This window comes from Chiloscyllium punctatum, chromosome 35 (assembly GCF_047496795.1).
Source record: "Chiloscyllium punctatum isolate Juve2018m chromosome 35, sChiPun1.3, whole genome shotgun sequence".
Lineage (NCBI taxonomy): Eukaryota > Metazoa > Chordata > Chondrichthyes > Orectolobiformes > Hemiscylliidae > Chiloscyllium > Chiloscyllium punctatum.
Genome location: NC_092773.1, coordinates 21,328,608 through 21,352,899, shown reverse-complemented (window position 1 = coordinate 21,352,899; position 24,292 = coordinate 21,328,608). Strand labels below are relative to the sequence as shown.

Genomic DNA, 24,292 nt, shown 5'->3' with positions numbered 1-24,292 from the left:
CAGGAAAGGGAACACTCATTGAGCTTTCCAGTTTACATCCATAGAATTGTGCACCATAGGAAACAGGAGCAATTTGGCCTCCTGGGTTGGTGCTTGCTCTTCCAAACAGCAGTCAAGTCAATTGGTCTCCCCACCCTTCCTTGGATTTTTCATATTTCAAATATTTAATCCAATTCTGTTGTCAAAACCTTCTGCTGGGTGTCCAAAAACATAATTGATTTTTTTGTGAGATTTTTCATGACTCCCAGTTCATTCGCTATCACCTTTTAATGTGTGCCCTCTATTTATTGATTCTTCACCTCTTGGAAACGGTTACTGTTTGTTTAATGTATATAAATCTTTCGCACCTTGTGCTTCAGCGCTGCAGAATGTACTCCTGTGTGCAGTGCATTCCAGTACAGAGGCTGCTCTTATCTATTTAAGTCAAGTTTTACACAGGGCTGCACTAGCCCGAGCTCTGGCATTACAGAGTTCAAATTGATCAAGATATAATACATTAAGTTCAAGTTCCTGCAGACTGTTGGGCATCACTGACAGGCCACAGGCTTTATTTGCTTTCATTCTTGGATGCCTCCACTGTGTTCCTGCTCCTTCTCCCTGTCATTTGTGCCCAGGAATGAAGTATAACAGCACAGGTTCATATTGGGGGGAACTCTGTGGGGCTCAGTGGGGGCTTTCCTTTGTCACTTTTATCTTTTTACTCATCTTTTCAGATATTCCATTCCAAGCTGCAGCTTTCAGCTGGCCTTCACACTGTGGAGAGGAAGCATGTGTTAGTGAGACTATGCAATACTGCTGTGGAAAGGGCAGGAACAGAACATTGCAGGGAAATGCCACTCGGGGATTTGCTTGTCCCACTGAGATTTCGGGCAGCCTCAGAACAATTAATGGCCTACAAACTTGGCCACCAGTAATAATTTCGAGCTAAATGGAGCTCACCATCTCTGACACCAACCAACCCATCCTGGAACAAACAGTACACATTCTATATTATTACAGCATGTAAAACCGACAACTTGTTTGGAATTAGCAATTAATGACCTGCTATCTATTTTATATTTCTCTTATTTATCTGATTTTCTCTTGGTGTATCTCTTTTTTTTTTCTTCACAGCTGGTTGGGATTCCTCTGTGGATATGAAGGAGTTTGGAACGTCCCCAATTATTAACATAAAGAAGGAAAAGCGGGAGTCTGAAGAGGAAACCAAGCAGATTCTCCGTATGCTGGACCGTGATGATGTAAGCAATGGCTTGGGCGACTACAGTCATGTGTTTTTTAGTGCCTTCGATCTCGGGCTTGGACATCATGGTGGACATGGGTGGGATTGAGATTGGAGGTTATTTTAGGAAATATGTGTGTCTCGATGCGAGTGCAGATCAGGAAGCCTATGATTGATTCTGGGACTGTGTCAAGTTAACTAGTCTCGACTGTAACAGTTGGTCTTTGACCCTTGAAATAAAAAGGTGACAATGAGGTGAGAGAGAAGGTCATAGCTGTTAGCTCGTGGCATGTATAGGCATCAATGGAAGACGAGTGTTAGGTTTGCCTCTCTCTCACTGTTGGCAGAATACCTTGCTTACAGTTACCATTGAGTCCCGTGCTGAGACAAGACACACCTAGTAGACCTGTGGCACCATAGAGCTTGTGCCCTTCAGAAGGGACAGCGTTTTGTCTGAATAAGAATTATTCTGGAATTGGACATCAGGGCCATTAGTTAATTTGGAATAGATAACTCCTATTTAGGAACTTGGTGCAAATCAGTTTCAGTTGTAGGTAATATGGAGCCAAAGGGAAACCTCTGACTGTTCGCTCTCTTACCTTCTGCATTCCTTTTCAATCTGAGCCATTCACGTAGTCATTATTTTAATTTTTGTTGTGTGTTACCCATTCCACTGAGTGCTTTTCTTTGTGTGTAGTTTATTGATGATCCTGGTCTGAGAAACGATGCCCGGAACATGCCTGTCCAGCTCCCGCTGGCACAGTCAGGCTGGCTGTTCAAGGAGGAAGTGGAGGATGAGATGAAACCTGCACTGCTGACCAAGGAGGAGAAGATGGAGGTGGATGTCCCCTCTGTGAAAAGTGAGAATGACAACACATTGTTGTGGAGAATTTGAGGCTGTGGGAATTATACTGTGTTAGTGATGATGGGAGACCGGGAGGAGCCTTTCAGAATGGAAAGGAAGGGAATGAGTTGTTAAATAGTTTTATTATCCAAACTAGTGAGCCTGTGAGAGTCACCACACCATTAGGATATCGAGTGAAGGCAGTCAGATTCAAATGTGACAAGTACCTCCCACGTGTAGAGGATATTACTTACATTTTAAGGTGCCTTTCCTAACATCAGACACATTTAAGTGCTTTTACAGCCGATTAAGTGATTTTGAAGTATTGTTGCTGTCATAATGTAGGAATCACAGCTGCCACCTAATGCTCAGCAAGGTTCTCCCAATGACAATGTGACTGACTGGATAATATGTCATGATGAAGGAGCAGCACTCTGAAAGCTAGTGCTCCCAATTAAACCTGTTGGACTATAACCTGGTGTGGTGTGATTTTGAACTGAATAATATGTATTGGTGATTTTAGTAGCGAGATAAATATTGGTCCACTCTTAACTCCTACTGATAACTGGAAAAGAATCGGAAACAGTTGTGGGTGGCACGACAGCTGCTCGCATCACTTTTCCTGATTCCAGTTGGCAAAAGTGCATTGGTTAAGTTATAAAACCTTGTTTTATGAGTGATATATTCCTCAAAATGGATGGCAAATCTCTGACAAAGTTAAAGGAGAAAATGCATTGAGAAAACATTTGAAAATGAAGGTGTTGACTACAGCCTTCCTTAATGGAACAAATTATTATCTGCCTGTGGAGACTAAAACTCTGCCTGGTTAGCTCAGTTGGTAGTTAATAGGACTCTTAATCCCATGGTCATGACCTTGAGTACTAAACTGGGTGATTTTTAAAAAAAAACTTCTTGTGTTATTTCAGTACATAATAAATTGTTCTGGAGTACAGAACTTGTGTTGCTAAGAAAAATCCTTCTTGATGAATGCTGTTGAAGAGCCCAAAAGAAGTTCCATATATTGCACCAAGAAGTAATGCAGTATATGAATGTCAGTGTTGGTGTGATGCTAGCTACGTAGGCTGTATACCCCAAAGACTGGTGGATCGTAACAAATAGCATATCCCTTTGGTTGTTTGAAGAAGTAAGGTACTGACTATATCCAATCAGCCCGCACTTAGAATACTTTCAACAAAGTCTCCAACATTTGGTATGATTCTGCATTTGGGCGACATATGTTGTGTAATCCTGAGTATACAAAGGATTACGCTGACAACCAAAGCTGTCAGTCCACTTTGTAGGATGGCACATTCATATATATGTGAGCTGCAAATAGTAATACACAGTGCCCCATTTTATGTAGTTAGAAAGAATATGTATGTACACTGTACCCTTTTTCAACTCAACAACATAGGTGATAACCTGTCACTGGTTCATATCTCAGGGCAGCACCCTGGCTAATTAGTCAACTGGCCTGGTTTAAAATTTAAATAAAGTCTGACTGTTAACTGTCAATCATAATTAGTTGCTGCATTCTCCATGACAATGCCTGTCCCAACGAGCTGACACTTGGCAACTAATCAGTGCACTTATGTCATGAAGTTTTCTCACCTCCACCCCCTTTGAATTGTGAATTGTCCAGCTGAGTGCAAGACAAGGCATTTGGACAAAATGTGCCTTTTTTCCAGAAGAAACTGTATTTGGTTAACTGAGCAAGAATTTTTAGACAAGGTAGATTTGACACATTTCTTCAAGATCCATTTTGTTCCATTATGAAATGTCGTAGCTGACGGGTCCATTTGTAGGCATCTGGATTTAGCACGATTGTTGTTCCCAGCATTGGCACTGCCTTCTCATTGGCATTTTCCTGTTCTCACTTTGTCGTGGTTTTTTCTATCCAGATCATCATTTTGAGGTATACTTTAGGGTGGACTGTGCCGTAGGTTCAACACTAACATCTGCATCACCATACATCTGTGTGTGGGAAATGCTGTCCAAGTATTGTCACTGAGTCATGGTTAGGAGACCAGCAAGATCTCCTCTACCTTTGTTTGAATAAGGCTGTGACATGTTTAATGGCCAGCTAAGAGGGTAAATGTTTACCTTCTCTTCCTGAAAGACAGCACTTCTGACTATGCCTGAGTACTGCACCATGTCTGTTAACCTTGATAATTTGTTTAAGTTCTAGAGGGGAACTTGAACCCCAAAACTCTGATCGAGGCAAGAGTGCATAGTCCAGCGATGTTTAAGTAATAACTTTCCCCATTTGGATGGGTTTTTGATGAGTAGCTCCATTTAAGAGTGGAGTGTGGAAAAAAAACAGAAATTATTTTTTTCCAATCTTTCCATATATTGCTCTGACTAGAGAACAGAGTTCTGCCTGTGCTTTATCTGTGGTTTATGTATTAAAATCTATACAATAAAGTCACTTAGAATCATTGCTCTGTTTTCAGTTAAAGATGAACCCGGAGTTGCCAAAGAGATGCAGATGTCGCCGAATCCAAGTGCGACGAAGATGATCCAGGATGTGCCAAAGGAGCTTTCAGTATCTGAGCTGTTGCAAGAGCTTAGTCTGTGTAAAGATGATGAGCTTCTGTTTCTGCAGCTACCTGACACACTGCCTGGCCAGGCTCCCACACGTGATGAGAAGCCAGTAAAAGCGGAGGTTCAGGCTGATGATGGCCAGACTATGTTGCTGAAGCAAGAGAAGGCTCAGGTCTGTACTGGGGAATGTCCAGTGATAATGCAGGGGCTACTCTGTTAATCTCCAGCCATTTCAAAAAATGGATCTATGCAATTCCTGCTGTGGATTGGAAAAATACCAATTGCAGTTCTGTTTTGTGATAAAAGTATGAAGTGCTGGGATATCCAGGGTGAGTTGAAGGTTGAAATTTAATTGAGAAATTCACATACAATATTAACACCCAGGGGAGAGGTTTGGCTAGGTTCAACTTAGGTTAACAGATATGCAACTCTGTGTTTCAGTAGACTGGATACGAATTGGGGAATTCAGGTGATTTATGTTTAAGTGATATATCCATGAATAAGTTACAGAATGGAATCTAATCAAGGAGTTCATGTGGTTTACACATTGAATAACAGAAACTCAGAAGTGAATTACATGTTGACATCTAATCGAGGGGTTCAGGTGGCTTTATATATGGAATAGTTGATGCCTAGTAACGATTTATGGGCTGGTTTATGTAAAAGATAAGCAGAGGAAATAAGATGCACTTTAAAGGCAGTTTCCAGCATTTTGGAATCCAATGAGTTTATTCCTTGTTTATTTTTCCTGGAATAGAAATACAAACTGTTACCTAATGTGCTGGGAGCAATGGATGCTGTTTTTGGCCTAAGCAATATAGTTAATGGAACTGTCGTATAATGAGTCAGTGTGTGTGTGCGTATGTCCTTCAGGAACTGAAACAGGCAGAGAATTCCTGCTCGCTGATGGATTTAACTGAAGGTCAGATCGGAAAGCTGCTGATCAGAAAGTCGGGGAGAGTGCAGCTTGTACTGGGACAGGTCACCCTCGATGTCACGATGGGCACAACATGTTCGTTTCTCCAGGTATTTTACCCATGTTTTCCGAAGTAGGGAAGTTGTTCGCTCTAAGCTTTTTATTTTTTCCTGAGAAGAGTTCCCTAACTTGGATGTTTTGCTCAGACATTTTGCTTTGCTGGGGCTCATGTTAATTTTGGAATACTATGATGATTGTGAGACTGAGCTTGTTAGAAAATGAATAATTTCCCCTCACTAGATGTTATGAAGGCTGGTCCCCACTTCAAACTCCATTCCTTCTCACTAGCAGCAGACTGAGATTAAGCCAGTCGGTTAACAATCTTGGGTGTGATTAATGTCATAATTTCCCCACCTCCATAACAGCACCTAGCTTCGCCACTGTCTCCGTTAACCTGCTGCAGAAACCCTCATTCATGTCAGTTAGTTCGAGGCTTGACTATTCCAATGTGTACCTGGCTAGTCTCCCACATTTCACTCTACCTGTTGAGTCAGAAGGTAAAGGGTTCGAGTCCTACACCAGAAATGCTTGAGCATGTAATCTGGGCTGACACTCCTGCGTAGTAAGGAGGAAGAGCTCCTGGAGCTGCTGCCTTTCAGATGTGCGAATAGAGGGCCCTTCTGCCATTTGAGATGAATGTGAAAGCTGACAAGGTATGCTTCGAGAAGGAACAGTGGAGGTATTACAAATGCAGATGTGTCTGCTGTGAACCACTTGGAGACGGGACATTGTGAAGGTCTCTTTGTTCTCACCGCCCTGCCTCGCAACAGCTGTGAAATTTCCACCTTGACCGTTGCACTCACTTGATTTCTGTTGTTGTCCTTCTTTAAGGAGCTGGTTTCTATTGGAATCGGAGAGAACCGGACTGGAGAAATGACGGTGCTGGGACACGTGAAACACAAGTTAGTCTGTTCCCCTGACTTCGAAACCCTCCTTCAGCAAAGGCAATAGCTGGAATTTGAGATCCGCATGTCAAAAGCCATCACAGCACATTCGGCACCAAGACAGAAGCAGGTGGCAGTGTAAGCTGCTCTTGTTTTTTTTCTGAGCTAGGGAATGCAGGAGGGCTTTGCGGAAAAAGGAGCAGTCAGTTCTCCAGGGAAACTGGAATGAGACTTGCTCTTTGTGGCTGTGTTTGTGTCATAACAAGGATCTACTCTGGTCTGGCTTCTCCATTAATTTGCTGGTGGTCACCGAGGCAATGTCCACGAATCATGTTGACAGACATTGATGGAAGCAGTACTGAACCGTGGAACAGCTGTGCATGAATCAGCAGTAAATTCAGAGCAAAAGATAGTGTGAGCTGGTGCCAGGCGCCTTGCTGACATGAGGTCAGTCTTTGAGAGGTGGTGGAGGCTTTGTACAGCAGTGATCCAAGAGTTTGAAGTCTTCAGAATTCACATTCAAACTTCATTGCTGTTTGGGTCCATGCTGTCAGAAACAGAAGGATAAATCTTCCATTCGATTCTTCTTGTTTGCTGTGACTTTGGTGTTGATCTGTACCCTGACCAAAAATGTTCCCCACGCCCCCAGATTGCAAATCAGCAGGTTTCCTGATTTGGGTGGGAAGCAAGTGTTTAGATTGTGTCTCACACTGACTGCATGCTAGTGTGCTACACTAGCTTTTCTGCTGAATCATTTTAGTTTGGCATTGTTGTCCAAATTACTTAAATGTCCTTTATGATGTGGTTTCAGCCAAAGAAATTCTTCTGTAATTGTGGAATCTCTCCAAGTGCCTTTTCCTTAAAGTTACCAGGGCATGGCATTATCAACAAAAAAGAAAGTTAATTCAATAGTTTAGTAATGCTTCACGGTTGACCTACAGTTTTCCTAAGTCGCATTTAGATGAGAACCGTTTTTAGTGTCAGGATTGTATCCCTCAAAACTCTACCAGTGTGGTAGAAAAATTATACTCTGCCTTGACCACTGTGGATGGGTTCACAGACAGTTGCTCGGGTAAAAAGAGGGGATGGGGGGTCACGGGCAGTTGCAGATCAGAGACGGAGCATAATTTTTCATTGTGCTACTGGGTGCTTTTCACAGTCCTAATGGTTTCTCACATACAAATTGTGCTGAAATCCTTGTACTTTAATATTACATCTTAAATACCCGACATTGATCAGAGGATCTCTCTCTCTCTTACTCTAAGAAGACTTATGCTGAGTAATGTTATAGTACAGGAGGGGACTGACAGCACAGGGAAATTTCTGTCCTTTGTAAGCTGATGACTTAAATTGTGACAGCATATCGTGCGTCTGAATGTTGATGTTGATTTGGACAGCTCAGGATCGGAACTAGTTAAGCAGTGTTTACCTCATTCTTGACAATAATGTATGTTAAAATCATAATGAATTTGGAAAATCCTATTGCAACTTTTCCAGTACTGTACTATGTTTGACTTGAGTATTTTTGAACCTCGGATTGGAAATAAACATTTCTGTTCTTTTTAAGACTGCATTGAATTTGGTTTTCTGTATCTTACTGTATGGAACCGCAATCTGTGCAATCTGTGCTGGTTATCAGGTTGGGAAGTTACAGCAGGATCAGGAAACTATATTTTAAATGGGAATGATTTTCTCAGTATAATGCATATTCTGTCAGTTGTTCTCCGCTGAACACATGCATCATCTTTCTCCTGAGAGGAGAACAGTATAAAAACTGGGGCAAGTGAGGTTAATGTTTCCAGATGAGCACGCGTGCTCACCCAGAAAGTTGTGCTGTTCTCTGACCAGTTTGCATGGGACTAAGTTGTAATCCATTGCCACCTCTGAAGAGATTCAGCCAGATTGACAATGTTCATAAAATGGTGAAACTTTGCCCAGAACCCTTCAAATGTTGTATTTTAAACTATGTAACAATTCCTTTTTAAAAGTTATAATGGGTCTGCTTCAAATGTCTTTTCAAGAAATGCATTTCTGATCCTTACACCTTGATGCGTTTAAAGAAAATCTTCCTTCATTAGTTTTGCCAATTATTTGAGGCGTATCCTCTGGTGACTGACTCTCCTGCCAGTGCAAGACTTCTCGTAATCAGAATCCCACATGATATTGGGCATGTGTGTTAAACCTTCCCTTAAACTTTCAAGTGAACTCCACATTCATTCCAAGGCCCAATATCTTTCCTGAAGGCTGGTAATGAAAATTAAACGCTATACTGCAATTGAGGTCTAATCAATAGTTTATAAAAGCTTAACATGACTTCCTTCTGTAGTTTGGCTCCCTCAGCTACATCCAGCCAAAATCATTTTGGCGGGGGGAGGGGGAGAGAAGCTGGAACAAAGGAATTAAGACCACAATCAAATCAGACATAGTCCGACTGAATGGTGGAATGGGCTGCCTTTGCTGCTAATTTGTATGTTTGTAGTCTATGCGTCTTGTTATAAAGCCAGAGTACTGCAGAAGTATAATCAACTTGTTCAGTCACCTTCGAAGATTGGTGTACCTACATCTTCAGATGCTTCCTGTGGTCTTTTTAAATGTTTGCATTTGTATTATCTCTCCTTATTCTTCCTCCTCAAGTTCAGAAACTAACTGCGCTTAGAATACTGAGAAACAGATAATCGAGCTGTGCCCCACATATCATTTATAAGCAGCCCCATGATAAATCTCAATGGCATTGTCTATTACAATTACTCATTCAGCCGTTGGAAGGTGAGAAACAAATTCATTCGCAAAAATAGTTATGGTTCATTTTTATTTAAAAGCTGGCGGCCGCCCCTGGGTGAAATTTGCGAAAGAATTTTCTGTTAATAATCAAAGCTTAGCCAGTCACTAACGTGCTGAGTCAGGATGAGATTTTCTGTTTGGCTGTTTTGCCAGGATGGCATCCAGCCTTGGTTAACTTATCTATTGTTGCGCGAAAGGCAACCAGTCAGTGATCTTGCTTTCAGAGATACATCATCCTTTTGTTGAGAAGTGCCATGTGTCCTGAGCCATGATCTGCTTTCCTTCAGTCATTTGACTCTTGGTTCCAACTGACTGGTCACTGGCGTAACATGAAGGTCAATATTAGATGTGTGATTGAAAGAGAATTAAGATTGTTTCAATGCCTCATTGACATGGCAAGGTGTAATTGGGTCTTTACACATTTTAGTGATTGCTATTCTTTATTGTAAATACTTCTTGCAGCGATAGTTGTACCTTTTTGTCTTGTGCGAAACATCAGTTTTTCACCATTTCAAAAGTGAAACAATGAATCTTCAAACTTTGTTTATTGGAGATAAATGCAGTTCTGTTTCTGTTGTATTCATCATTGCAAACTCAATTTCTACAATGTAAGGGCGTAAAATGTATGGATTTAAAACTATCTTCACAAATAATTTTGAGTGTGAGAGTCCTACTCTGGTAACAGAGTTTCCAATAGTTGCTGGTCAATAATGAATGAAATGGGATGCTTGTGACAAGTGAAGCAGCATGAGGTGTTATTGCCATGGCTTTGACGGTACTCAGTTGCATCCACAGAAGCCACCGGAGTAGGTTTAATGACTGATTTCCTAACAGCCAGACCTTCTAATATAGTTTGCCATCTGAAATGCCTTTTTGTTGAGGGTCCCTCCATGGACCCCTCTCTTACCCATGATCATGATGAAGACTTTGTTGGACCGAGCAATGGCTATGCTGTGGCAAGGACGGTTGCTGTCCCATCTTTTCAACCTGATGTCCATGGTGTAATCTCCATCCATGTGAAAGTTATCCCTGATGACAAAGCACTTGTTACCACCAATGGTCAGCCCTTTGACAAGGAAGGTCTTCCGGTCACTGCTCATAATGACTTTGATTTCTTGAGGGCTCATTTGCTCGAACAGCCCTTGCTGTTTGGCAGCCAGCAGCCTGGGACACGAGCAAGCAAATACTGCTGCATCTTGGCATAGCCCATCTGCAAGCAAATTTCTCACGTATTCGTCCCAGCCCAGCATCCTGTTCTGTGAAGCTGAACCCAGTGGGGTCAGGTTTAAATTGAGAGAGTACCAAAGTCAGTGACACTTTTCAGTTTTGAGATTGAATTTCTTGCAAAGTTGCTCTAAATTGTTCTGTTGCAGTAGACAACACACTTGGAAAGAAATAGAGTAGCGAGACAAGTGTGCAAGATAAAGCTAGGAAAGAAAATGCAATGTGAAAGTATCTAGGTCAATTTTAAACTCTTCGTGTCACAAACACAGTGACAACCAGGGTTACTGTGACATCACAATACATTTCTAAACAATTTGATGTTTATGATTTAATGAAACAAAATACTCAAAGGATTGTGTTGCTTTCGATGTCTGATGTATGTCTCAGGTCTGCTAATGCTCAAAACTAAAATACCCATCCTGTTTTTGAAACTCCCCCAGGGCATCCCCCACCCCCATAATCTAAGATCTGTGTGCTTCTCTCTTTCTGACCGCTTTAGCATCCCTGATGGTCATGGCTCCATTAATGGTCGCTGTCTCTTTGACAATTCAGTCAACTTGTGGTAGGAACTCGGGAAATCATTACGTAGCAGTAGAATGCTTATTGAATTTTGATCTGCTTCCTGTTTTGATATTTCATCACTTGGACTGTGACAGATGCCAAAAGTAAAAGGTTCCTAAGTAGAGTGGAGCAGAAGAGGATACTGATATTTTTATAGGATTGATGAGATGCAATCACAAAGATGTGCAAGTTTGGTCAATGCCAGAGTCTCCTGTGATCCACCTGTGCCTCAAGCTTTTTTTCTTCCTTTCCCCTTGATCGCACAGGTCAGAATCCATATCCAACATCCAGGGATGTGCAGGCTCAGTGGATTAACCATGGGAAATGCAGGGTTAGAGGGATACAACTTGACAATAGGCTATCTCTTGTGCTGAAATCTAGTTTTAAGTAGGATTTTCCTTTTGGTGATATCTGCCACAGTTTGGAAGAGGCAATCTGTATGAATTCAAAAAGATGGGAGTGATTCCAAAGGATATTCTCATCTATTTCATGTAAACACCAGACAGTCCTTAACAGACAGTTGATGGATGATAATTTCAATCTTTCAGGGGGAAATAAAGGCTGTCTGCAACCCTGTCGTTAAGGACTGCAGGCTTAACATTACTGTCAGGGAAATTCCTTCCCAACCCCAAACCTTTGAGTCTGACTTAGTCTGTATCCTGTACATGATAGTTTGAAGGATCAGAAAATCCACTTTTCCACTGAATCCAAGTGTGGTTCAAAGCTAAAGAAATGCATAATCCAAAACAGCAAATAACTGTTTTATTTTATATATGAAAGACTTCACTGTAATTTTGAGATTGAAATTTCATTGTACATCACACCTTCGAACATGCATTTTCTATCCGTGTCTATCAAAGTATTACAAAATTAAAATGTTTCTTATTAAAAAGGCATCAAAATATAACTGCATTCCACTACGGCAAAAAAAATGACAATCTCCCTCAAGCTTGTGTTTTAAAAGGACATCTGATTACCTATGTAAAAAGACACTGTCTGAGGATCTGAATATCTTTTTCTCTCCTTTGCAATCTAGGTTTCTGTCCCAACCGCTCCATGTATTTGCTGATCTGCTAACAGATTTATAGAGGAATTTGGAGTCTAACACTCTTTTCCATCTCCACATCTAAGTACATTAATCTTGACATCATTGGAGGAAAGAAACAACTTTAATTTCTGATTGAATGTGCTGTTTCTCTCTCTTGTGAAGCAATCTTTTCACTTTTCTTGAGTCAGTTTAGACTTGTGTGCATTGCTTGTTTTCCCACATCTCTGTAACATCAGAATTCAAAGGCCTCCAGTCATCACGACTTTGCTTTGTGGCTGAAGGTGGAGTTTTCAACCTGGAATTTTAAATATTTTGCTCACCTTCAGCATGGTTTTGCCATGAACTACTTTCTACATTGCGATTACGAGTTTGTCATTAATAGCCTATCATGTCAGATATAAAGGGAAAGTATACAAAATGCTCTCTCTAGTTCTGTTTGTTTATTTGAAAGTTTTTTTCTGGACGCTGCTCTTTGCTTTCACAATATTGGTTCTGTAAAGCAGAGAATGAGTCTTGAAGTCTTCATTCTCAGTCAAAATAGATATTAAGAAGACAAAGTATGGCCACATTTCATTCTCGAGTATTGGTTAAAAACACTTTCAAACAATGATACTGGCCTTCTGTGAGCAGTATTCTACCAAAATTATCCAGCCTATCATTCAATGAGTTCAGATTCGACTTTAATCAATAAATATTTGCTACCACTTGGACCTTGCAAAGATGCCTTTTTTAAAATCATAGTCTATTCAGTCCAGTTCTTTGCAAGGCACCGGTCGCACATTTGTCCTTTATTCTCATCCAATGTGTTATGAAACTCAGAACCATTTGGTTTGAGCTTCACTCCAATTCAGAATACATTTCTTCAATCTTTGCATGCATTTTTCAAGCTTCAAAGCGGACCACTCTTTTGCTTAATGTGCACTCTAGTTTCCTCGTTTTTAATAATTTTTAGCAGCAGTTTCAGTATGGCTCATGATGCTTTTCTCCTCGTTGTGGGAGAGCATTTGGAATAAGGATTGTTGTCGGACAGCAGACAGTCCTATACACCAATTACATCCCCAGTATTCTCTAGCATTTCTGTTACAAGACTTTTCTTCCTTGCTCATATGTCATTGGTGACTCTTTAACAATTATTGTATTTTCCTTGACACTGAAGCAATTTATTAGAGGTACTTAAAGGTTGTATATTATTGTACAACACTGTACTCAACATGTTGGTTTAAAATGCAGAAATATAGACTGTGTTGTCAGAGGAGAAAAGCAATGTCTTTAACTCAAGACACTTCAACTTGGTACCAATATGTGTTGTTGCTGATTCCTCCCACCCAGTGAAATTCTTCTATTGAGCAGTATTTTCCCCAACAGCTCAAAATGCAATCTAACCATTGCCTACGTTCACAAGAGCAGAGTTTGTTAGAGAAACTTAGCTAGCTGACAGCATCTGAGGACAGAAAGCACAGTTAACATTTCAAAGTCTGTGACCCTTCAGAACTGCAAGCTTATTTCAACTGGGCAGAAAAATTGTGCGTCTTATCTATTTTCTCAGACAAACAGCATTAGTATCCTATAAGTGAATGCCTTTAGGTTTGGCTTTTTTTGCTGGAGGTGTTCTACTTAACATGAATATAAAGGCTTCGTATTTGACTTAAACATTCATTGGCAAAAAGTTTTTCAGTTAAACTTCTACCAACGGTACCACAGGAATAATAGTTGGTAGGCCCAAATCTAAATCAAATTTTTAAAAAAGTAAACTTGTATTTAGAAATAATTGATGCATTAGTACAGTTTAGACAATATAACATGTTAAAACAAAATGCCGATCTCAGCACGGTGCATCCAATAGATCCACTGCTAATAAATTAAGTGAAGACGACACACCGGAGGCACATGGCAGTAATGAGTCAACGTGCTGCACCACAGGCATAGAGTTACTACGTACTGATTTGTAAATCCTTGGCGGGCCTTTCCGTGAGGAGCTCCAAATAGGTGTGGCATGTGTCTAGCGGAGGTAATAAAAGTGATACTATTGACTAAAGCAACCTGCACAAGAGCATTGGCGGAGGGCGAGACCACAGGCCCATACCATCCTACTCAAAATGGCATATTCTCAGGAGAAGGTTTTTTTATTTTGGAAAAACTGTTTCCCACTCCTATTGAAATTAAACGTCAAATGTCCTTGATGCGAGTGTATGTGAAGACAAAGATTTGAAAATTATCAAAGCGAGATGTAGTGTCACAGTCATTTTTTAGAAAACGTTAGAAGGAAATCTGGCTGAAGAGTAGGCAACGCTGATTGTGAAACCTGGACAGATCCCAAACCTCTACATCTATAGACTACCATCTGCATCTTACACCTGATGCACTTCAGGCCCCTTATCCAATATTTTCCATAAGTCCAGAATTAATGCTGAACAGTCAGCAGTCATGGATTGCACCATCTGTTTCATTTTACGTACTGGGAGCAGTGGCATATGCTACACAATGTCACCATCCTCCTCTCGTTCCTTAGCAGTATGCAGCTTAGGGCACATAGTGATAGCCTGCTTCGAGAGTTGCTCCAGGTGAAGGTGAGAGCTGCAAGATGACTGGGATTCGCAACATTGGGAGGCACCAACAATGCCCATCAGGCCCATTTCCTCATGATAAGGGTCCTCATCCAGCTGGCACACACACACCTCAATGCCAGAGTCTCCTGTGATCCGCCTGTGCCTTGAGCTTTCTTCCTTCCCTTCCCCTTGATCGCACAGGTCAGAATCCGTTTCCAACATTTTAAAATCAGAGGTCGAGAGTGCAGCAGATTCCTCATCTTGGACAATGTCACCATTTTCTCTGTCAGCTGGAGAAGTGGGTGATGCATCTGTGGGGTCATCAGACATCTGATGGTCATGCTCCTGTTCATGAGTGGATGAGCTAGACTCTGCTTCTTGTGTTGACGTCTCTGCCACAAGTGAGTTTACAGACTCCTGTAAAACAGGCTGGCTCTCGACAAGCACATTTTCTTGGTTAGAGGTCTGTGCATTCTGCTGCTGTAGTTCAGTATAAGGAGGTGGGGGTGTTGGTGGGTGCCCTGCCACCTCCTCATAGTCTGGGAGCTTACAGTTTGTCCAAAACCCTAGCAGGAGGGGTGGAAAAAACAAACAGTGAATGGAATATGAATGACAAGATGCACGTGCTATCTACCACACAGAGTTCTGACTCATGTCTGTGCTTATCAACATGAAGCAGGAAAGTAGTGCTAAGGTTTGTATCTAATATCAGCTCCAAATGCTTGTAAAATAGATTTGGCACCAAAAGGGAACACAGTCATGAACAATTTCCACAACAATCCTGAAATATACATTTTATTAGAACGGGAAATGGAACAAGAGAAAGGAGGTACACCCAAGGCATAAGTATGAGTTTACTTTGAGTTGACCTGTCGTATGACCAACTTTGCCAGAATGAAGGAACTAAATCTGAATCTCAGGAAAACAATGAGGAGCTACATTTTATTATCTATGCTACGTGACTGACACATGAACAGCAAACAAAAAGTTATTGATAAGCTGTATACGTTTAATATGTGGAAGGATGTTCTCCATACTTAAGAGACAGAATGGCAAGTGAAGTAGTGCTGGAAATTGCTGGAGAATGGAAGAAATTAGTACATATATTTTGGTCATATTCAAGTAAAAAAGCAGAGGAGAAAATGGACCGAATGCAATACACCTGCGTGCGAAGGGGAAGGGCAGAGAGAGCAATGGCAGTCAACGTTCTGGAAAGTTGACATAATAAATATTTACAAGATTTTCTGTTCTACAGAATAAATTGGAGATTTAATTACTGCCAATTCCCCCTTGCAAAGATCTCACGTACAAGGTCTACTCACTTAAATCCAGTGGCTGTGTTGTGTAGGTACTAGCGCCCTGGTAGGCCATCAAGCTGATTTCCCTCTGACGTTGCTCCTGCTGCAGTCGCAGTTTTACACGCCGGTGTCGATATGCACAGCAACAACTAAGCATAATAATGATAGTCCAGACCAGCCAGAACCCTGCCACGGTCAAGCAAAACGAAGAGGTACTCAGAATTGCAATATACTTGGGTGAGCCAATACAACGCAGGCAAAACGTATCTTTGCAAGTCCTTTAATGTTTGAGGCTCAAATCATTCACTTTCATTTCACACCTTGCAACTAGAGCCAATTAAATTAATCAAACACATGATGCCATCTAAAAACAAATTAATACTTCTGTCATCTGTGCAGAGGCTGCAGGATACAGAATCACCTTATTTCAAATAATCTGTTGGAGCAGCTCACCCAGAGACGATAGCACTGGCATTTTGAGGGCAGGTGAGGGTTGCCAAATGGGTTTCACTGCTATTGGGATGTTGGAAGTGGGAAAGTAAGGCTTCATGTCTTAGTTGAATGTCAAAGATTCTATAGCATTGTCCAAAGAACAGCAGAAAGCTCTTGGTGCCTTGGCCAGCATTGTCCCTGCAATCAAAACATCAAGAACTGGAGAACTCCTGGCTCTTCTCTGGAAAATGTGATATTATTTTAAAAGACTTGCAATAAGCTCTGGATGGTGCAGATGGTGCTTGTTCTAATACACTGTCCTCAGGGATTCCTGTATTGGATAGCAAGTAGTTCAATACTTTGACCAGATTTTCAAATTTCAGATGGGCTATCATCCAGCTCCTCGATGTCTGCACTAGTGCATCCTCTTCTGCAAGTGGGTAACATGGAGAACAGCCAGCCTACATAGGATATTTGGGTCCAGCAACAGTACTGAGAGAGAAAGCAAACAGCTGCTAATTGTGACAAATGGAGCTGAGTGAATCTGCCACATCATTCACAAGTCCTATTCTAGGCCACAAGGAAACTTCCACCTGTGCCAAAGACTTTGAGAAATGCAATCCCAAAATCGGTTTCTGTTCGCATATTAAAAACTTACACCACAATTCATAATAGTAGGTGCAGCACTCAGTCTCCCCACAGCAGTATCCTGTCTCACACCAGTAAGGCTCGTTGTTCACTCCAAAACATAATTCTTTAGCCTGGAAAGATGAGAAAGAGTAATAACGGCCACAAGTACATCACACGCTAGAAAAGGAAGTAAAAATGTGAAAAATGGTTACCAATAAAGAGATGTTACCCTGTACATGCAGGCTCATTTTAAAAGCTCAAGCCCATACCTTGATTATGTACTCAGCAGGATTGTGAAAAGCCAAAATTTAAAGAAGAATTGAATCCAAATGAAATATGCCTTACACCTTTAACGAGTGGGAGGAACAAAAATTCCAAAAAGTTAATAATCAATAATTTCAGGACGACACAGGAATAGTTGAAACTTGCAGATACAAACACTAGCATTTAAAAGTTCCATATGCCATCATTGTGTGACATCCCAATGGAAGTAGCCATTCAAGCACGTTATAACCTAGACATTAGTGGTTGCTTTCATGTGAAGTGACAGGAAATAAAATTGTACTCTTTGATGCCTCATGAACAGCAATCCTACATGTCCAATCTACATGTTTCCCCCCCATATCCTCATTTATCTCCACTTCCCATTGCCCTCAGCCATCACTGCTCTTTTCTCTTCCAACTGTACTTAGTTATAAATCTGGCCTGGTTTCCACAATACACCGTTGTAATCTTTAACTCCTATTCTCTATCCTTTAGCCCTCTGTTTGGCACAGCACTTCTGTTGTTGTTGATCACTTCAACCAAACCCCCATTTGCACTAATTCACTCCTCAAAACTTGGAAATTCCCCTGGTAGCCCATGTCCTCATTCTGTGATAATCATGGGCACAGACTGCAGTATATAAACAAATTGTGGAGTGGATGAAGTACAATCTTCGGCCCAATTGCTTAATGCTTCATTCTCTCAGTAAACCTGGTTTTCCCTGTACCCTGCCCTCCAACTGTGAGCTACTTGTCACAAAGAGGAAGACTACGGTTATTTGCTTCGGTCACATCTCTCCCTTCCTCAAAAAGTCTTGAAGTCTGATCTTACTCTAGTTTCAATCCTACATGCTCTCGTACCCCCTGAACTCAGCTTCCCATGCAACCCATTTCTTCTCTTCTACAAAATCAACCACCCAATATCTTTAGCTGACTTCCACATCAGTTAATATTGGAAACCATTCTCTCTTATTTGTCTTCACTTTCACATTTATCATCATAGATCCTCTGTCTTTGTAAACTATTACTACATCTATAACCATTAATAAAGGCTTAGTAGCATTTCTCCAGCATTTTCTGGCTTTATTTCAGATTTCCAGCATTTTGCATTCTATTCACACTGACTTTGCAAACCCTGAACTTTGCTGTTACAAATCAATTCACTACTTCCTCAACCTTCCACAGCTTTGCTTCACTTTATCTTCTACTTGATCCGTGCTATTTTCACTTAATGCTTTGCTGGCTGCCGTCCCAGATTTCACCCTCCATAAATTCAAGCGCATCCAAAACTCGTTGCGTCTCTTCTAATTTGTACTAATTCATGTTCACACAGTGCCTTGCTGAATTACATTAATTTCTGGGCTGTTGACTTTAAACCCCAAGCCCTTCACTCAACCACCACTGGGTTTACACAGAACAACCTCGATTATCCAAATGAGAAGGACACTGAGTATTTTGTTCAGATAATGGACTGTGTTTTTGCGGGACCTTGAGGTTGGATAATCCAAAATTTGAATAATTGATGTTCAGATAATCGAGGTTGCCCTGCAATCGCCTGCTTTAATGTCAAGTTTTCTCTCAACCTGCACCATCTAATATCTTGGATCTTGAGACATTTTCCTGTCCAAAGAAGAGCTGTTCTTTAAAGCCACGGCCTTTTGTTTCAACTACTGCATGGCAGTCAACCTGTCAGTTTTGTCAACAAGGAAAATGTCTATTTGAAAACTCAAGGCTTCAAAATATCCCACTTGGTATTTTCACTCAATCACCTTGTTATTTTTCAACTTAGGCTATGCAAAATAGACAAATTTACACAAACTTTTGCACCAGTTAAGTGCAAATCATATGTTAGAAGTAGTCCCTGGAAGCTTTTCTGCAAATACAACATGACACGAGCAGCATTCATCAATCGCCATTTGCTGTCTGTAAATTGCAGTTATTTGCAGGCAAGTTGAACTAGGTTCTTTGGACACAGGTACCCCAACGAGAACTTTATCAACTTTAAAAGTATATTTGACAGCTACGAAACTGACTGCTGCACCAGAATATAACCATGAAATGGATTTGCCTAAAGCTTTGAATATTTTCATTCATTAAAAATTGGAGGAGGTACATGAGGTGGAGTGGCGACTGTAATGTTCAAACAGCACCTGATTAACACTATGAAATACTGAAAGGAAAAAAAAGGTTTTCAGATTACGACTGCACAGCACAAAATGGATCCCACTACATTGTTACTCATCTCAAGGTTATTTTGAAGTCATGATTCCCAAACAATTGACCAACACTATGTGAATGAAAAGAATTGATAAAGCCTCAAGTTTCTGATGTTTATTTAGTAACTTGCTTGACTGTACATGAATCCAACAGGGATCAAGGGTGAATATATCCATTTCTCCAGGTGGCAAAGATTCTGTTTTTTTTAAAGAAAGGTGAAGGAAAATTTCTGCATTTAATGCACTGGACTGTATTTTAAAATACTGTTGTTCAGGGGAGTATTTTGACAATTACAGACAACAGCAGTTCTCTGTATCTAATTTAAACATCCTTGTTTTATTAAACAGCAACCTACTTGTAGATTGTCAGAGAGCAAAAAGTCTGTTTTATTGGACCTGGAGCACTTCCATTGTGGTTGGGCTCAGCAATTTGCCTTGTTCAAAGTCAGAAATTTGACTAAAGTGACCCATGGCAAGTTCATGGCAGTAATTTGATCTCGAGGGTCTGCTGATGTTCGCTAGTCATTAGAACCACGATTAAATTACCACCATCCAATGCTATTTTTAACTTGTCTGATCTCAGGAAGGTGGATGACTGGCTGCAATATCATCCCAGTGTTTACTCATTTGCTTTCCTCTTTTTCTCTTCAATTTGTTACCATGCTCTCCTGTAGAAACCACACAACTGCAGCCATGGATCGGCATTTGGTACATTACGAAAGGGAGCATGAGCACAATATCTTAACAATAAGATGCATCAGAACATTGTTACTGCCTAAAAAGCACTTCAGAACAAAGCCAGAAACCCATACAAAGGCATTTCCAGCATAGCTAGCTCAGTAGGAAGTTGGAATAAGACCTCTGATCGGCTTCTTTACCCCCATCCAAGAATGCCAAGATCAGTCCAGTCCCTCTGCTAACATCCATGTTTCGATCATGTAAGAAATAGGAGCAGGAGTAGGTCACTCTGAGCCAGCAGCTCCATTTCAAAAGGTCATGACTGAATTTCTTGCTGATCTCTAATCCCTTGCTTTCCTTAGATTTATCAGCCTCAGGTCGAGAATACATTCACTGACTGAACAATCACCCATCGTAGGAATTCCAGAGATCCAAATCCTCTGAAATGAAGAAATTCTCATCCAAGTCCAAAATGGCTGATGTTTTATGTATCAGATTGTGATACCTACAACCAAGAGAAACAGGTTCTCAGCATCACTCCTAAGGCTTCCTCAGCACTGAAACGTACAACACTATCTTCTCTCATTCTTTTAGATTCCAGAGAATATAAAGTCTATTCTGCTCCTTTTGTCTCAGCAGTCTGAGGGTCAAAGGATGACTCGCTACCACTTGGGTTTGATTATGCATTGGACTTACCAGCCATATCAGATTCAATCTGCAACCTCCACCACATAAAAACAGTGGTTACCAAAGCAGATCAGATTTTGTGGTGAGTAATTCTAACTCCCCAAAGCTTATCCACCATCTATATAAGTTAAGAGTATTCCACGAAACTGTCCTTGAGTGAAGCTCCAGCAATACGAAAGAAGATGAACATCATTGAAAATAACACCGTTGGCTGCATGAGCACTCCAACTATGACCTTCAATATTCGCTTCTGCCACCACTGTTGCACTGGATTTACAGTGTACACTATCCACATGAAACGATAAGCGTTGTTCAGCAGCAACCACAAACTGCTATCTCTATCTACTGTGTAGGAAAGAAAAAGGCAACACGTGCCTTGGAACACCAAAACCTTTACACGTTCACACGATCCCAACACGACACTGAATTCAAATGGCAAAGACTTTTACTTTACACAGATTTAGAAATTATATTAAAAACTGAGAATTTTATAAATATGACTCGACTGCAATAGTCCATGACATTCATTACAAATTAGAACATGGTGTATGAGAAAATCTTTGATGGGAAGCCTAAATCGCAGGTCAAACATCTGAAAGTGGACATTGGGTGTGGACAACACAGAAGCCATTGCTTATGTACATGAATTACAGAAACTTGGAGGAGTTAGTAAGCTGTGCAATTCAATTACACAAAAGTGGAAATGTACTTCAAACGAGTTTGGCTCCCAGCCCAGCCTGTGTACACTGTTCTGACACCATGGAAGTTTACAGAAATGCTGCAGTTAAAGATCCACCTTGTCCGCAGGGCAACTTTATACCATTACATGCAGAATGTACTGAGTAGGAACAGTGCTCATTTGGGACATGCTTTAATTTAAGGTTAAGGAAATGTCAAACTTCAAAACCTTCTGAGGAAGAAACTATATTTTTCGAACAGACTATTTGCTTTCTAAACTCAAACAAAAATGAAAGCCGGAAATAAAGTCATTTGCAACTTTTCTTTCAAAGATAGTTGTCTCACTAAAGTGACAACATCCCATCACACTACAAGTAACATAAAATAATAGAACTGAGTGATGTTTGTGACAAATCTAATTTTATACATCCAAGACAGCACAAAGGAGGCCTTTCAGCCCACTTTACCAGCTCTCTATTTGAAACAGCTATCTACTTATTTCACCCCTCAATTATTTCCTTCTCCAGTATATATTCTTTGTCTTTCCTTTGTAAACAAGTGGTGTCTTTCCTTTGTAAACAAGTGGGATTCCAGATCACAAAATTATTTTGTAAATAGATTCTCCAAATCTGACTGCTGGTCCTTTCACTAATTGTCTTCAATCTGTGTTCTCTGGTTACTGATCCTCTTACCAGTGGAAACAGTTTCTCGCTATTCACCCTCATTAAAGTACCACATGTAGTATCTCACATCTCCTTTTAACCTTTTCTCAGAGATAACAATCCTGGCCGTTCATGTTTCCCCACAAACTGCAAGATGTGGCAGTAGTGCGGTGTCAAGAATTGACCACAATAGTTCTGACCGAAGTCAAAACTACATCGTAAAGGTTTACCACAACTTTCTAGCTTTCGTACGTTGCAAACAGAAAGCTGTTTTGTATTTGCAAATCATGCTTTGGTATCAGTCAACCTGGGTCTCCTGGGCTTAGATATTTTGTAAGATTGACTGGTTTAAAAAAAAACTTGTTTGCTTTTGTACTCTGCTGCAATTAATAAAACTCAGGAACTTGTTACAGCCTCATGAATTAGTGGCCCAAACCTTAAAAGGATGGTGATCCACATTTCTTGCTTTCTGGCCTCTCACCTGTCCCCAACTTTTAAGTGTTCCACAACTGGCAGAAAAGCTTGCACCCCTTAGATTTCTCCAAAATGGTCTATTCTTTAAACTCACTCTTTAAGATCTTTCTCTTTGGCCCAGCTTCTTTTGCCATTTATTTCCAAGGTCACCTTACGTAGCTTAATGGTGCTTTTTTGAGTCAAAGTTTCAACTCAGTAGTCTCGGGCTATTTTACCTGGAGCATTGGAGGCTGTGGGGTGACCTTACAGAGGTTTATAAAATCATGAGGGGTATGGGTAAGATGAATAGCCAAGGTCTTTTTCCTAGGGTGCGAGTCCAAAAGTAGACAGCATAGGTTTAAAGTGAAAGGGCAAAGTTTAAAGAGGTGACTTTTTCATGCAGAGGGTGGCGTGGGCTGTCAGAGGAAGTGATGCAGGTTGAGACAATTACAACATTTCAAAGGCGTCTGGCTGGGTACATGAATAGGAAGGGCTTAAAGGGAAAAAGGGCCTAATGCTGGCAAATGGGACCAGATTAATTGAGGATATTTGGTGGACATGGATTGGACCAAAGGGTGTTTTTTTTTATGCTGCACAGCTGTATGATTTGTGTAAAGTCCTTGGAATGAGAAGGCTATTCACTCCTCAAGCCTGCCCCACCATTCTCTAAGTCCATGACTCTGGCTGATCTGACCAGCCTTTGTGCCAACTCCTCATTGCTCTCAACCTACCTACATTTCAAAAACCTGCCTATCTTTAAGTACTTTAAAGCTTCCACAGGAGGGCGGGGGGAGGAGAAAAATCACAGACTTATCCTTTTGGGGAAGGAAACATTCTCTCTCCCCTCGGCTTTAAATTAGTGCCCCCCCCTTCCCCCTCTCTGTCAGCAAGTTCGAGATCCCCCCCCTCAACAGTGGGAACATCTTCTCAACATCCACCCCTCAAACAATGTAAGGTTTGACTGGGCTGAAAAGGTGCTATAGAAATGCAAGTGGTGATCGCGGCACCCAGTTTTGCAAGTGTCAACTTTCAGCTCGCATTTTTAAAAAATCAACTTTGTGGCATCAATCTGTAGACTGGGCTAATTGCTGCTGTTAACCCCCACCCCCCAAAATAAAACAACACAGGACCCAGAAGGGGGCAAAGGGGAAGGGTAAGGAGATCTGGATCGTCTCTTTCTTCCTCCCATACCCATCCTCCTCCTTTCCTAGTCGCGGCCTAGCGCCGTGGCCGAAGCCTCGGACTTTTTTGACCGGCCGGCCGGCAGGCACTTCACCTCCCCCCGGGTCGCAGGCCATACCTCGGCTTGCAGCTCCATCCGCGACGGCCCGACGGGAAAAGCCGGGGAGATAAAGAGGAGGAAACCGACGATCATCTTCGCCATGTTTCGGAGTCGGAGCCGGGGCCGCCGCCGCCGCCGCCGGCGCTCATTGAGATTCCGTTCAAATTTCCGCCCGAGCCTGCCACCGCACCGCCGGCCATGGGCCCCGCCCAGAGGTGGCCGGCACGCTCCGCTAACCCCGTCCCATTGGATCATCGCGCTGTCAGTCAGGACAGCCACCGCCCTAATAGGCCGGTGCATTCCCCAACCTGCCAACCGATTGGTGCCTCCATTGTCAATTTGGTACAGCGCCTACGCCGGTATGTCCGCATGTTCCACATTCCGTC

The 24,292-nt window shown here is 41.4% G+C and overlaps 2 protein-coding genes and 1 pseudogene across 4 annotated transcripts in view; 1 reads left to right on the top strand and 2 right to left on the bottom strand.

The window, feature by feature from the left end:
- polr3d (polymerase (RNA) III (DNA directed) polypeptide D) overlaps positions 1–8,033 on the top strand; it is a 31,045-nt gene extending 23,012 nt beyond the window's left edge. For all 3 annotated transcript variants that reach the window (XM_072554259.1, XM_072554258.1, XM_072554257.1), the window contains exons 5-9: positions 1,114–1,238; positions 1,917–2,079; positions 4,517–4,779; positions 5,481–5,633; positions 6,415–8,033. In XM_072554259.1, the coding sequence (XP_072410360.1) occupies positions 1,114–1,238; positions 1,917–2,079; positions 4,517–4,779; positions 5,481–5,633; positions 6,415–6,534 (824 nt within the window). In that variant the 3' untranslated portion in view covers positions 6,535–8,033. The remainder of the gene's footprint in view (positions 1–1,113; positions 1,239–1,916; positions 2,080–4,516; positions 4,780–5,480; positions 5,634–6,414) is intronic.
- A 2,042-nt stretch (positions 8,034–10,075) lies between these two features.
- On the bottom strand, positions 10,076–10,498 carry LOC140459561 (profilin-2 pseudogene; annotated as a pseudogene).
- A 1,275-nt stretch (positions 10,499–11,773) lies between these two features.
- Positions 11,774–24,198, bottom strand: LOC140459757 (WW domain binding protein 1-like). The gene is made up of 4 exons (XM_072554256.1): positions 23,925–24,198; positions 17,016–17,118; positions 15,950–16,111; positions 11,774–15,193 (listed from the first exon to the last, which is right to left on the bottom strand). Exons 1-4 carry the CDS (start codon positions 24,159–24,161, stop codon positions 14,556–14,558), a joined length of 1,140 nt encoding a protein of 379 aa, XP_072410357.1. The 5' UTR covers positions 24,162–24,198; the 3' UTR covers positions 11,774–14,555.
- Between the last annotated feature and the right edge of the window lie 94 nt (positions 24,199–24,292).

Excerpts from the sequence above, each read along its gene's own strand:
- LOC140459757 (XM_072554256.1), bottom strand. The coding sequence starts at position 24,161 with ATGATCCAATGGGACGGGGTTAGCGGAGCGTGCCGGCCACCTCTGGGC. Across the intron at positions 16,112-17,015 it reads CTACTATTATGAATTGTGGT|GGTTCTGGCTGGTCTGGACT; the intron begins GTAAGTTTTTAA and ends TGACCGTGGCAG. Across the intron at positions 15,194-15,949 it reads AACACAGCCACTGGATTTAA|GGTTTTGGACAAACTGTAAG; the intron begins GTGAGTAGACCT and ends CCCTCCTGCTAG.